At 37.6% G+C, this 14059-nt stretch overlaps 1 protein-coding gene across 1 annotated transcript in view; it reads right to left on the bottom strand.

Moving 5' to 3' along the window:
* Positions 1-310: 310 nt before the first annotated feature.
* Positions 311-14059, bottom strand: part of ELL2 (elongation factor for RNA polymerase II 2) — a 75017-nt gene continuing 61268 nt past the window's right edge. Inside the window, exons 8-12 of the mRNA XM_082620955.1 lie at positions 12709-13276; positions 10079-10145; positions 6621-6792; positions 4402-4446; positions 311-4310 (exon numbers count right to left, since the gene is read on the bottom strand). Coding sequence (XP_082477081.1) covers positions 4194-4310; positions 4402-4446; positions 6621-6792; positions 10079-10145; positions 12709-13276 — 969 coding nt within the window. The 3' untranslated portion in view covers positions 311-4193. The remainder of the gene's footprint in view (positions 4311-4401; positions 4447-6620; positions 6793-10078; positions 10146-12708; positions 13277-14059) is intronic.

Here is a 14059-nt window from a genome sequence, read left to right as displayed (position 1 = left end):
CACTGTTTACTAGCTGTGTGATGGGCAAGTGTCTTAACTTCTCTAAGCCTCAGTTTACATGCCTATAAAATGGGGATAGCAGGGTTGTGCTGAGGAGAAACGTGACAACACATACAAAGTGTGTAACCCACAGAAAACCCTCAATAAATGGTAACTGATTATTGTTCCCCTAGGAGATACTGCCTTTGGAGGGCATGTCCTCCACTTGTAAAACAGGCAGCAGGGGTTCCTGGGGCAAATACCCTGTGTTCCCACTTCCTAGAGTCACCAACAAGTAATATCTCTGTCCCAGGAAGATCATTTACATTAGGGCATCAGAGAGAACTTTGTTGTGGGATGTTTTTTTCTAAGACAAAATTAAGAGCCTTGAAATGAGACAAAGGAAAAACGCGTACCAGAATTGCAAAGTTAACATTTTTATTGAACTGAAATTGGTGTAGAACAATAGGGGCCACCCCAGCTGCTGAGCTCAGTTAACTGAAAAGTCTCTGTGACATTTTACCTTGCTAACATGGTTTGGGTAGAACTGAGAAGCAGCGTAGATCTATATGTTTATATTTTTAACACTTTCAAAATATTTTGAAATGAGCCTCATAGCCTTGTTCAGTTTTCAGGTTACAAAGAACATTGATAACATCTTCTGTTGCCTTCATTTAGTCGTGTCAGTTAATATCTTTTCCCAAAAGGTTCCTCCCAAAGCTGGCTATAATTTTTCCCCATCTGGTACAGAATAAAAGGATTTAGTAACACTTAGGCAAGTAATAAACAGTAAGAACTTTAAAAGTAGTAAAGGCAAAAACCACTCATATGTGACTCAACACTCACATGGCTGGAAAGACAATGAACTGGCTGAAGAGTTTCAGCCAAGTTCCAGAAACAAAGGACGCACTAGTGGAAGGGGTAAGGCAACCAAGCAGAGTGTCAGAACTGATGGACCATTTGTGTCTAAACCTCATCTCAACACCTTGCTTCAAACATGAAAATACACATTTGTTTTACAGAATAAGGTGAAATATTTTAAGGGAAAAGAAAACTATTAAGGTTAAAAGATCAATCAGAGATGAAGGAAAATTAATACTGGATGTTTATAATCAATGCATGGTGCTATGGTATCAACTGACCACACCACTTACTTTTGTGAGAGCAAGTACTGAACATCTATCACTACTTACAGTTGAAAGTTAACCCCTCTAAAGTATTCCAGGGGAAATAAATAACCAACGAGATAGGAAGTGAAGTCATCACATGAAACAAAACCACATCTAGTTAATGTTATTTTGGGTTTGTATTAAATCAGCTGCTCGCTCACTCTGGAGTTAATTTATGGTTGTTGGTAAAAATCATCAAGAGTGCTTCCAATTATTTTAGATGAAATGTGATGAGCAAATAATAACCCAACAACTCATTGTCTCATCTTGACAATGCTATTTTACACTTACTATTTCTCTCAAAAAACCCAAAAAAACAAAAAACTAAATAAATTCTACCAGAGTAACTGATACTAAGTGGCCACCCATTCCTGCAGCAATTATTTGAGAGAATCTAAAAATCTTGCAGTAGGAGATGAAGAATGATTATAAATATCTTAATAGGCTCATGCCCATCTTTAAAAGAGATGCAGCCTTAGGTAATAGCAGATGCAGAGATTCACAACTCTCAAATTTGCAACTGATGATAGATATACATTTTGCAAGGATCTGCCCAATGTACACAACAAACATCTAAATTAAGGCTTTTATAGGTAGGTGGTCAAGTCTACGGGTGTGCAATGCTGGATTTTCATAAAGCATCTCCAGCTTCCATTATTACCCAATTTGTAAACCAGAAGATGTGCTGATGTAGATGGGTAGGAGCTCCAAGGGCTAACAATTAGCCAACTGGAAGGTTTGCCTTGTTTGTAAACAAGTTCTAAAATAAGTGTTAGCAGTGAAACAACTGAGAGGGTGCCACAAATGATGTAGAGAGGAAAAGTGAGTTGCACCTGCTGACAGGGAGGGGCTTAGGAAAAAAAAGCCAATAGCCGAACTTCTTCAGTTCAAGACTTTGAGATTTAGAGACCTAAAGGTTTAGTGTTACTTCCAAGCCAATTGTTCTCACACTTTAGCTTGCAAAACTACTTGGAGGATACTTATGAAAATGGGGCTATGTGGGCCCTATCCTCAGAGATTCTAATTTGGGTGATGCAAGTGGTCCAAGCACCTTGCTTTTGAGAAACACCACTCATAGCAAGTAGCAGCACACTATCTTTGATTAAAAGGCCATGATGTCTAAGAAATGACACCAATGAGGTCATTACCTACAGAAAAATCCCTCAGGAGACTCTACCATATGATATGAGGACCAAATTTATCCCCAATTAAGTTTCCTTTACTGCTTTTTTTTTTCCAACTGAAAGTTTGATATCAGTGAACGCTTAGTAATGATTGTACCAATTCTGAGGTAAAAGGAAGAGCACCAGGGATCTCAATGCTAAAAGAAAATCGAATTCCCTAAGGAGGTCCATGCTACGTAGAAATCAAATTGCTGTGGTAATGTTATAGAGTTATAGTGCACAGGGTCTTGTTTCAGTCTTTGTATAGTATACTTTTGTATACTTTTACTATATTATCTACTCTTTCCTGTTAATGTTTTAGAAGAACTCCAAAGAGAAAATTTCATCTACATGCCCTCTCAGGTTTTCTAGACACCAACATTTTCTGGTTTACAGTGATACACAACAAAGTTATTTATTTTTTTATTGTTTTGGATGCTGGAGACAAACATCTTTATTAAAGATACCACCAAAATTTTGGCAAACATTTCAAAACATATTTGTAAACATAATGCTTCCCTTTTAAACTGGCAGCACTTTGAAAAACAATACGATAAGACAACACAACTTGAATCAACATTAGTTCAAAATCCTTATATTTTTGACCACATAACTTATGTTCCCACATGATAAAACAAATGATAGTTTAAATCAACGTCAACAGATAAACTCCATGAAATGAAAGTTTGTGCTGTTTGATGAATCACAGTATGTTATGGTTAAATATATCCACTCTTTTTTATATTCCTGGCACCCAGGATGAAAAAAAAAATCTTTAAATATACATTTCATGTAGGTAATAGCTTCTTTGCATATCTCTCTTCAAAAAATACTTTATAGCAGTATATAAATAGGTTACCTACACATTTAATTTTATAATTTTGCCCCAAACTATAGATCTGTTTCATTTTCATAACATATCAATTTTGCCCAACATTAATAAAGTTGACAAACTGTTGAAATGGAAATGCTTTTGTCTTCCACGATAGAGTAGCAGTTTGATAGGAAAAAAAACCTACAGTAACACTCATCAGTTGTTTCACCTGAGCGTTTGGCCTACTGAGAGTAGCAGCTTTTTTCCTTCACGCACGCGCACATCCACACCACCTCTGCACACATACAGGTCGAGCACACGCTTTCAGACGCTGGTAGGCCACAGTGTGCTTCCCATTGCTCTAATCAAGTGGGAAGCAGTGTAGCTAATGATTAACCACACTAGGTACACAACTAGCAAACACCTTAAGGCAACCATTGCAATGGGGGGTTAATTTGCAGGGCAGATTTACTGTTCTAGATCAAGTCAGACTATATATACACATGTATATAGACCTATACACATACACACCTTTCTATTTCTTAACCCTCCAAAACAATGTTTTAAGTTTTTTTGTATTTTGTGCAAATTTCTAAATGTTCTACCATTTAAGGCAAAGAGTTCGTATTAAGAAAGGTCAGAAAATAGGCTTATGTTTATCCAAAAGCATTTCACCTTGTACATTACTGTTTTTTTTTAAACACACATACTTTTGAAGTGTGGACACTAGATCCCCAATATCTAAAAAAAATCATTTCTAATGACAAACATAGTTTTTTAAGGAAAAAAATTGATTTGAAGTACAGACACTGGATCCCCAATATCTACAAAAAAAATTATTTCTATTGACAAACACAAGTCTTAAGTAGGAAAAAAGGACCAGAAAAAAGCAGCTTCAAAAATGCAAGGAAACAAAGTAAAATGGGGGGGGGGGAAGGTAACTCAAGTTTACTAATACTGAAACTTCCAACAGGCAAAGTTTCATTTTTTAGAATTTGAGAGCAACTTATTTGGAATTTTAAATAAATAAGCTTAAGTTTATTCACATCTTCTGGTCCAAGCAGAGCTCTAGTGCCATGACTCTGCTTGCTGTTGGTCAAATTCACCTATTAGTCTTTTGATGTGAGCCAGCTTGTTATGAAGATACTCGCATCTGTATTTTTCTTCATGGTAATTGGGACTAGACTGTGGATGAAAAGAACAGCGAGGGGTAAGACTGTGGAATTCATAACACTTCTCAACTAAAGGTCAGAAAACTAATAGTGATGATACTTACCTGTTTTATCTTCCGATATTCTTGTAAGACTTCTTCATGAACACTCTAGAAAATTAATAATTAGAAATCAGAAGAGAACTTTTTTCTTTGCAATGTAAACAGATAACACAATTGGCAAGGGTGTGGGAAATATTAATGATGGAAATGTAAATTGGTACAGTCTTTAAGGAGGGCAATTTGGCAACTGCATTAAAACAGCAAATGCAAAACTGACTCAGCACTTATACTTTTCTTTCAGATTTAATTGTGCCTGAGTGAAATGACACATGTACAAGGTTACTCACTGCAGCACTGTTTGTAAAGCAAAAGAAAGTAAACAAAATCTAAATGTCCATTAATCCATACAAAGGAGTACTAAGAGGCCATTAAAAAAGGGGGAAGTGCTTTATGTGCTTACATAAAAAAATTCTCTAAGATATATATTGTCTAGTGAAAAAAGCAAAGTACAGAACAATTTATAAGTTTGGTATCATTTGTGTGTAAGGGAGGAATAGAATATTATATTCTAGGAATTTTTATTGAAATCTGATAATGTATCATACCTTAACTTACTGGAACATAAGACAATGGTGCATCTTATAAATGATGACATCTTAGATTCAATTACATATGGTATATTTGTGAATTTGCTTGTGTATATATATCTTATACTCAAACAGACCTCTGAAAGAATACGATGGAAACCAGTAATACTGATTGCCTCTAGGGAGGAAAATTGGGTGGTAGGGGAAGAGAGCTAACCCTTATGTACTACATAACCTGATGTACTATGGAGCTAAGCAGTTTCCAAATGCTAACAGTTATTCTGTACAACTCTATAATCACCTCACTTTATGGATGGGCATTTTGAGAATTTTCAGTCAAGTTAAGTAGCTTGCCCAAGGTCACACAAGTAGAGCTGGGAATCAAATCCAAGCAGTCTGGCTTTGGAGCCTGCTCCCAACCACTAAGCAATTCTTAGAATTACATTTTAGTTTAAATATAATCATGGTATACTGGTAAATAACTATATAGAAAAAAATAAACCCAAAACCATATCACTGACCTCTTGCACTGCCAACCACTCACTCCTCTGGCAAAGTTTTCTATAACTCTAGGCACCTTGTTTAAAAGATTAAGGCCCACTAATAGAAGACATAATGAATTTCTAGGGCATGGATGCTCCCAGGCTGTTTTCCCCATTGTGGGAAAACCCACTCCATTTTCTCATGTAGGTTCCTGTCAGAACAACAGTGGGCTAGGATGGAGGCACCATTTGCAGCTGTGAAGTGTGACAAAGTTATCTGTCATACACAAGGTGGGAAACATCCATTTATATCAATCCTTTGGCTAAGAACTCTAACAACAATCAGTAGGCAGGTCAGGCTTCTACTGCTCTTTGTCAGCTGTAGTAATATTACCACTTAATGTAGGCAAGTGAAAACAGATTAATACCTGTTAACAAATGGCAGTCTCAGGAAGCTGGAAGCACCATGCTTTTCTTCACTTAAACCCCAAACCTGAGTGGTATTAAGCCCCCTTTATATTCTATGCCAGACTGAGGTTTAAAAAAAATTTTTTTTTAATTTACTTGAAATAGTAATTTTGGGAAGTAGCACCAGATGTAAGAGCTATAGTCTGAGTTGAGTTGGCAATGCAGTCATATATTTTGATGCCAAACCTTGCTTTTTGTTTTTCCCATTTTGTTGTCTGTATTTTTCTCAATACACTACATATTATATTACAGTAAGTATGTAAGTATATATTATACATATTATATGAAAGTATAGTTTTCTCACTGGAGGAAATATAGGCTCATCATGTTCACTTATTTTCAAGAACTATTTCAAATATTTATTTTCCTAGCTAATTTTATTTATTTATTTATTTTTGTTACGTGGGCCTCTCACTGTTGTGGCCTCTCCCCCTGCAGAGCACAGGCTCCGGATGCACAGGCCCAGCGGCCATGGCTCACGGGCCCAGCCGCTCCGCGGCATGTGGGATCTTCCCGGACCAGGGCACGAACTCGTGTCCCCTGCATCGGCAGGCGGACTCTCAACCACTGCGCCACCAGGGAAGCCCTTCCTAGCTAATTTTAAATGAAGGCCAAAAGCTGCAGAGAGGCTGATCTGCGAGAGGACTTGCTCTGAAGGCTAGGAGGATGGCTCGGGATGGGAAGGGCAGAGAAAGAAAGAAGGTAAAATTTGAAAGTCAGTCCATCTAGGAACAAATGTGTTTACCTGATACTCCTTTGAGCCTGGAGAATGGCGCTTTCGTTGTGCATCCAGTTTGATAAATCTTCTAGCCACAGTCTCCATCCTGGCATGCAAGGCCCTATACTCATCATACTCAGCATTGAAGTCATCCTTGTAATTCTGGCGTTGCTCATAGGAGACAATAGCAATATATTTTCTAATAAAAAAGACAAAAGATAAATGGAGAGTAGCTACAGAATAAACATGATGCAGAAGTCTGAGATTTAAACCAAATATTTAGAAACTAAATCTATGCATGTTTCCCTAGACTGAATGCCACTCTGCCACTGCTTGCTGCCTTGTCACTCCTTCAAAGACCTTCCTCGTAAAATTATCCCACAGGAGAGCTTAAGAACTTCAGTGAAGAAGAATAAATGTGAAAAAAACATGGTGGCAATGGAATTAAAGTGCAACTAGAAGACAACACTTACACACATGTAGCTTCCTAAACCTTTCTCTACCCCAAATAATTTACTACCATGCTAGCGGCAGAGGCCAACCCATCTGTTACGAGTCACATGGAGACAGAAGGATTGGAGGGGTAATGTGAAACCAGGAGAATGTCACACAGTCACTAAGTGCTGAAGTCAAAGCTCTTTGTAGACCTGCTGCTTTGTTTTATCATTTTTTTTAAAATGAGAGACCAGAAAAAATTAAAAAGGGGAAAAAAGGTGTATTTCTCTAGTTCTTTTCAAACACGTAATGTCATACTCTGTGTAACAGAAAGCCAGTTTTATAGTATTAGTTTATTTTCTTAATAAAAAGGCCACAAATGTTTTACTTCAGGGTGTGAATATCTCTAGGAACCTAGTGAATGAAGGCCACCTTCCCAGAGTGTCAGTTTATTCAGTGGTGGTAAGTCAAAACAGCATTTTAATATTAAAGTTAATATTATTTGTTTGTGGCTCTGGGCCTGGGTCTTTGTACTCTGTGCTCCTGTCATGGAATGCAAAATACCCTTCACTTTTTGAGATAAAAATTGAGATATCAAAGCAATTTCAGGCAGGTGGCAGGAGCTTCAGGGTGCCCCAGTGGGTATACATATACTCTTCATTGTGGAAAACTTTGGGAGTTCAGTCCTCTCCAAAATGGTTTTAGACATTCTTACCAGTTTTATTTAAAATGCAATAGCACAGATGCCTAGTTGGAAATGTGAGAAAAGTGATGCGGTGAGCAACCTTAATGTCCTCATTAATATTTTTATTCATGCTGAGTTAGACAGTGTGGAGGTTTAATTTTCTAAGTGTAATTGAGACAGTGGTAGTATGCTAGTGTCCTTGCTATAAAAGGTAAACCACCAGCCAAGCAGTGAAACAGGCGTCTCTAGACACGGGCTGTCCTGACTGCAGACCAGAGAGAGCCCGGGAGTTGGGGGGGGGGGGCGGGGCGGGGCGGAGAAAGAGGTTCCTGGGGATAAGCATACATAAGCAAAATGGCTAAACTGATTGTGAAACTCAGGTCTAATTTGTTACTTTCTCAAAATCACACCTGAGGCCATACCCTCCATATTTTATTTAATAATTCCCTCAGGGAAAAGTACCAAACTGGCCAACAGTTGTGTTGCTATTATAGAAGATTATTTGGTTATACTGGCATTTTAATGAAAAGCATGTCACTATTTTTAATAAAAATTGTTATGGTTCTACAGCTGGCGCTTAATGTAGTGATGGAATAAAATGTTAAATACTTTGGATAATTCACAACCACAAGTAACAGAAGTATTCTTATCATATAAAAATTAGGAATACTGTGGTTAAGTATGAATTATTCAGAGGCTGATCATTAAAGGTTTTATAGTATGTCCTTTTAGTTTTCTTAAGAAACAAGTTTAAGTTCTGTATTTTTAGTGATTTTTCTGAAAATTCATGCTTTCTCATCATTTTAAGAAAACTTGCAATGTTTATATAAGATAGCTTTTGTTAAAATAAATTGCTCTTAAGCAAACAATCACATAGGTTATGTACTTTCATAATTTTAAAAGAGCTAGAAAATGACAAACATGCAGAAATGCACTGAGGCAGATGCAGCAACCATCTGTAGATCAGTACGTTAAAAACAAGTTATTAAATATAGAATTAACTGCTTAAGTTGACAAAACACGGCAACACTGAATCCATGGGGGAAAGGTTAGAATCATTTTTCAGTCTCCCCACATGATTTTGTCCTATGTAACAAGTATACAGCACTATTACAAAAAAGAGAAATTCAAATTCCGTCATAAGAGAATGAGAACACAGTACTGCAGCTGTTATTTGAGGGGGCCAACTTTCACAAGACTTTTAAGGAAACGCATTTGGAGAGGTGAATGCCCACGTCAGTGGAGCCAGGCACTGTCCCCCATCCAGCCCTTCTGGGGCCAACACAGTGGTAACAGCTTTTCCAAGCTCCCCAACAGAACTCTAAAACCATACACCACCTCAGATGAGAGAGTACTCAGCATGGTTTCTTGGGTTCCTTTTAGTTAAGAGATGATAACCAGCATTACGGTTTCATGCTATATCATTCCCCAATAAGTATAGCTTTCAACACTACTGTCAAGCAAAAGTAACACACTTTTAGTATAAAATGTTCTCTACTCTGGAAATGAACATTTCATGGGACATGGTGCGCTAAACTGCATAGTCTAACTTTGTCCACCATGAGATGCTACTGATAGAGAAAAAAATGTTCATACAGCCCAGATTCCATTTCCAGTCTACATTTAAGCTATTTGTATATCTGTTCATTTTCAAAGCTATTGGTAGGCAAATCTGTTTGCTCTTTCACTCTCCATTTTTCCAGGCTTTTGCAACTTAATTATTTTCTTCTTACAGAAGCCTTTGAATCTGTAAAAAAGCTAGAATTATGTGTCCAAGTTATAATTTCTGTGATAACCAGTTATAAAAAAGTCCCCAGCTTAGCACTGAGCAACTTGTTGTCATAACAAGAAAAATACTATAACCGGTATTAAAGTGAAATGATCAAATTTTACTGCTCTCTCCTCTTAAAGTTAATTTGATGGCAAAGCTTTATTTAAATAAAAATCCATCTGTCTCTGCTTTGTGTTAACTGCAGAGGTTTAAGTACTTTATCACTAATAAACTGTCCCTTTGGGGGGCCCAAGTAAATGACTGTGCATTGATAAACTGTTTGACTTTGAAAAGTCAGATCCCTGAAACCTTCCATAATCAAACGCTTGGCCTGGCCCTGGAACAAAGGACAGCCTTCTCTATACTTAAAGGCCACTGAGCACAGCTCACAGCAGGGAGAGGCACAACCTGCTCAAGCCGACAAGGGTGGACTGGGGACGAGCAGGCTTAATGGCAGCCTTTCAATTGCAGGGGTGGCTCCAGGACTCTATTTCTGGAACTTCTTACTTTTCTGATTTGCAAATTATGGGAAAAGAATTTGCACAATTTCTAAAATTAAATAGTTCTCTCCCATCAGCAGACATCTGAACTTACATCAAATAATCTGGGAGTTCAATTGTTGAAGAAGCTTCCGTGGAGGCAGTGCAATCCTCTTTAACTCCTACAAAGAAAAAAAATTCAAGCGTTCACCAAAGGGTATGGTTACAAAATGGCTATAATTCTAAAATAGATCAGAAACATCTGGAACACTTTTCCTCAAATTCTATGCTTCCATCTCAATAAGCAATAGTGAGCAAGGAATACAATTGAACAAGAACAATAGAGGCCCTATGACCAGCGCCAGCAGAACCGACGCCAGGCATTGAAAGCACCCTGGCTACTGCAGTGTCTGCACAATAAAGGAATTCCATCTTAACCCAAGGTCAATCTTCTATTCTTTCAACAACAGTTGTGGCATCTGCCCAGCAATTCAAAGATTGTGGTGGCAGATGCAGCCAGACAATGGGAGATACAAACTTTACATCAACATCTACTTTTCATAGGATTCAAACAAGGCAGATAAGATGGTGAAGTCAGGTAGCAGACTATTTCGATGGCTGTATTTTTACTGCTATTCTTTTTGTAGGAAGACAGTGGAATTGGGCAGGAAGTTTTCCTATCAGTTTAAAGTAATTTAAAATAAGTTATTAGTGAACACCAACTTATACTCCTCTAATCTCTAACCCTCATAATACTACACAGATTTGTTTTTAAGAGGACAAAAGAAAGTGCCAGTTGCTCAGGACTGCACTGTGACAGTGTATAAAACCCCTCAGTATTCCATTTGTTTGAATGTACCATTTTCCAGAGGGTATGTTTAGACGTTTTTATTAGGTTAATTTTTTATCATTCAAAGTAGAATTAAATTAATAACTCGAACCCAAACCCTGCCTGCTAGCAAAACATACATGTTCAATATAAAACGAGTGAGAATTTAATAATTTCTTGGTTTAATATTTTAAAGGACAAAGCACACTAAACTAATTATGCAGACTCTGTGGGCTTATTTTGTGTGCGTGCGTGCGTCTGTGTGTGTGTGTGTGTGTGTGTGTATTTGATTCAGGCTTAGGTAAAAGCTTGTTTTTAAAACAGCCTGAGCCTTAAAGGAAAAGGCATCAAGTGCACATCACCTGGCTTCTCCTTTGCCACAGACACCAGATAAATTGCAGTAGAGCAGAGGATGTGGGTCTGAATCTATCCTCAGTTTGTGATAATCTCGATTGGCTTTGAAAGGTACTACATCCTCAGTGAAGGATTCAGAGACTAGGCCTGCTTCTCTTGGCTTCCAGCTCTGAGAAAACTCGAACTCTGCTATGGTTCTCAACATTCTGGGATCCAGTCTCTGACTCAGGATTACCATCTGATGGTGGGAAGTGTGGAGAGTGGGGCATACCCAGGAATCTGGCTTACTAACTCTGAACATGAAGTTTCATTACCTCTTTTTCTCTTCCTGATCTGGCAAATTCAAGTACGATAGTGTTTGAGGGAAAAAGCTTACACCTACCTCTTGGGCCACTATATACTACCATGCTGATCTACATATTTCAACATATATGCTTTGACAAGCAATATACTCAACCCAGGTCAATAAAGGCACTGCATCATACTATTCCATAGTCAAAGCTTCTCTCCTATGGTAAAAATGGTCAGTTAAATCTAAGGATTACAGACGTTCACTACTGTGGGCAAATTACAGAAAGATAAAATTCCTTAAAGTCTAATCATTAAAGTACTTTTTCTAAAGTTGTATTTTCCTGGGAAATTTTACCTTAGTTATGCTGGGTTTAAAATTAGCAGCAGTCCTAAATGATGGGTTTGGATCTTCTGTATGTTGGTATTGCAAGACATTAAGTTCTATATATATAAAATAAGAGAAATCTAACTGTGTCATTAGGTTTTAAAGATCACTACCCTCAGGTAAGCAGTCTTTCTACTGATTAGCTTTTCTTTAGAGGTAAAGCATTATTTTAGGCTTCTTTGGGTCTCTAGATATTTGGCTTTGAAAGCTTCCAAAAGCTTGAAATGGTTAAATTTATTAATAACGGTTGATGTTAGCTAACTAAAAGTGTTCTCAAAATTGAAAAAAAAAATCCCAAGATCTATCAAGCTAATCACCGACAGCCTTGCAGAAGACAAATTGCTTTCACTCTGAATGAAGATGATGTTATGGATCTGCATCTATAATTTTACCTCGCCTGTTTTATAAAGAATTTGACATTTCCCCTGTGCTATTATTAATTAAAGCAGGGTTGACCCTGCTTCTTGGTAAAGAAGGAGCTGAGTACTTTTATTGCTAATTGTGTGTCTGGTTAAATCAGTTCAAGAATGGCATATAATAGGTCATGTTGAGGTTGCACAATACTGTGACAGCTCTGGAAAAGCGCAACAAAGTTCACCTTCTAAAAGGGGGTCTCTGGAGGATGACAGGGTCATTTTCAAATGTCACCATCTTAAGAAACATAGAAACCATGTTTAATAGTTGGCTAAAAAGAGACAGAAAATGACTGCTGTAAAATGCAAGAAAAAAATTTGCTCAAAAGGACAATACTAAGATTAATAACTAAACAGAAGGTCATTTGATAAAAAAGCATTACTAATTACAAGCAGCATAATCTCATATTCAGGATAGTCCGCTCTTCCCATTCATTTAACCCATGTAGTTGGTTTTTACAAATGCTAAATACCTTCATTGGAATCCAGACTGGAGTTGTTCAGCTTGGCAATTTCCTCTTCTCTTTTAAGGTCCTCTTCCTTTTCCTCAATCATCTCAATGTCATGCTTTTTTATTTGGTCCTTTTCCTTGTGTCTTTTAGACTTCTTCTTGGACTTTTTGTGAGACGAATGGTTTTCCTCCATAGGCTTTGGACATTTTAGTAGAACTGAACCAGGTGGTAAGGTTTCCAGAGAAGTCCTAGAGGTATATTTGTCTTGCTGGTCCTCATAGATACTACCATTTTGACTAAAACTGTCAACAGGTAGGTCTTGAGTCCCCCGGCCTTCTGGAGTGCTAGGGGAATTGGAGTGAGAATTTACAGTCTGAGGAGGATTGGAGACAGGCAGGTGGGTTGAAGGCAGCGGTGGAGGCGTGGGGATGGCAGCGGCTGCAGGGGGCAGCGGGGGGCCTGCAGCAGATTTTTCACTGGTGGGATTCAAATGACCATTTAATGTTGGCGGCACTCTATTTGTCAGGTGAGATATTCGAGCTTTTTTATTCATTAAAGGATCAATGAAATCTGAATCTAAAAGCCGTTTCTGGGGTGGGGGGGGAACAGGGAAAACAGATGAGCCAGTTTGCACTAAAATTCAATACATGTGTCACTTGTTACTAGAAGAACAACTGAGTAATTTTATTCATACTTAAATTTATAACCAATTTAAATTCATTACCAGCGTTGTGTTAACCATCCTCCAAGCTTAAGCACAAACAATCTACAATAAGTTTTCATGTCTAATGTAAAAAAGCAGAATCTGGCAAATATGTTTCTTGAAGTACTTACACTTTCTGATCATACAGCCCCACCCTAAGTTCCTTGAGAGACTAGGCCAATTTATGTGGATTATACCACTCAGGAGTATATTAAATAGAGGTGGCCTCCTCCTTCCTCTGCTGGCCACAGCTGACCTAGTTATATTCAGTGAGAGGAAGAAGCAGTTTTTAACATTATTGGTTGTCAGAACCAACAAGGGTAAGTACAGGGCAATAAAAGCCTACACTTATTTGATCTCTTCAAATGTGCTAACATGCTCCAGTTATACATATTTTGGCTGTCTTAAGATGGCAACAACCAGCACATTCAGAATAATTTCTCTACATACCTCTATCATTGCTGAAATGCCATCCAATTTTTTCTCCCTTAATATATCTTTTCACTGAATTGAAAGATAAGTCTGAATAACTAGTCCATAAAAATTATATGGAGTTACTATTTCAAAAAATTTCAAAAATCATGCTAATATTAGCCCAATCCAGCAACAACAATAACAGTATTTAAAATAAAAAGGAAAGTCAGATGGTTGAAAAGTACAAAGCATACA

This window comes from Mesoplodon mirus (genome assembly GCF_964341445.2).
Source record: "Mesoplodon mirus genome assembly, chromosome: 5".
NCBI lineage: Eukaryota > Metazoa > Chordata > Mammalia > Artiodactyla > Ziphiidae > Mesoplodon > Mesoplodon mirus.
Note: the sequence above shows the minus strand (reverse complement) of the source record. Positions and strands in the feature narration are given on the sequence as shown.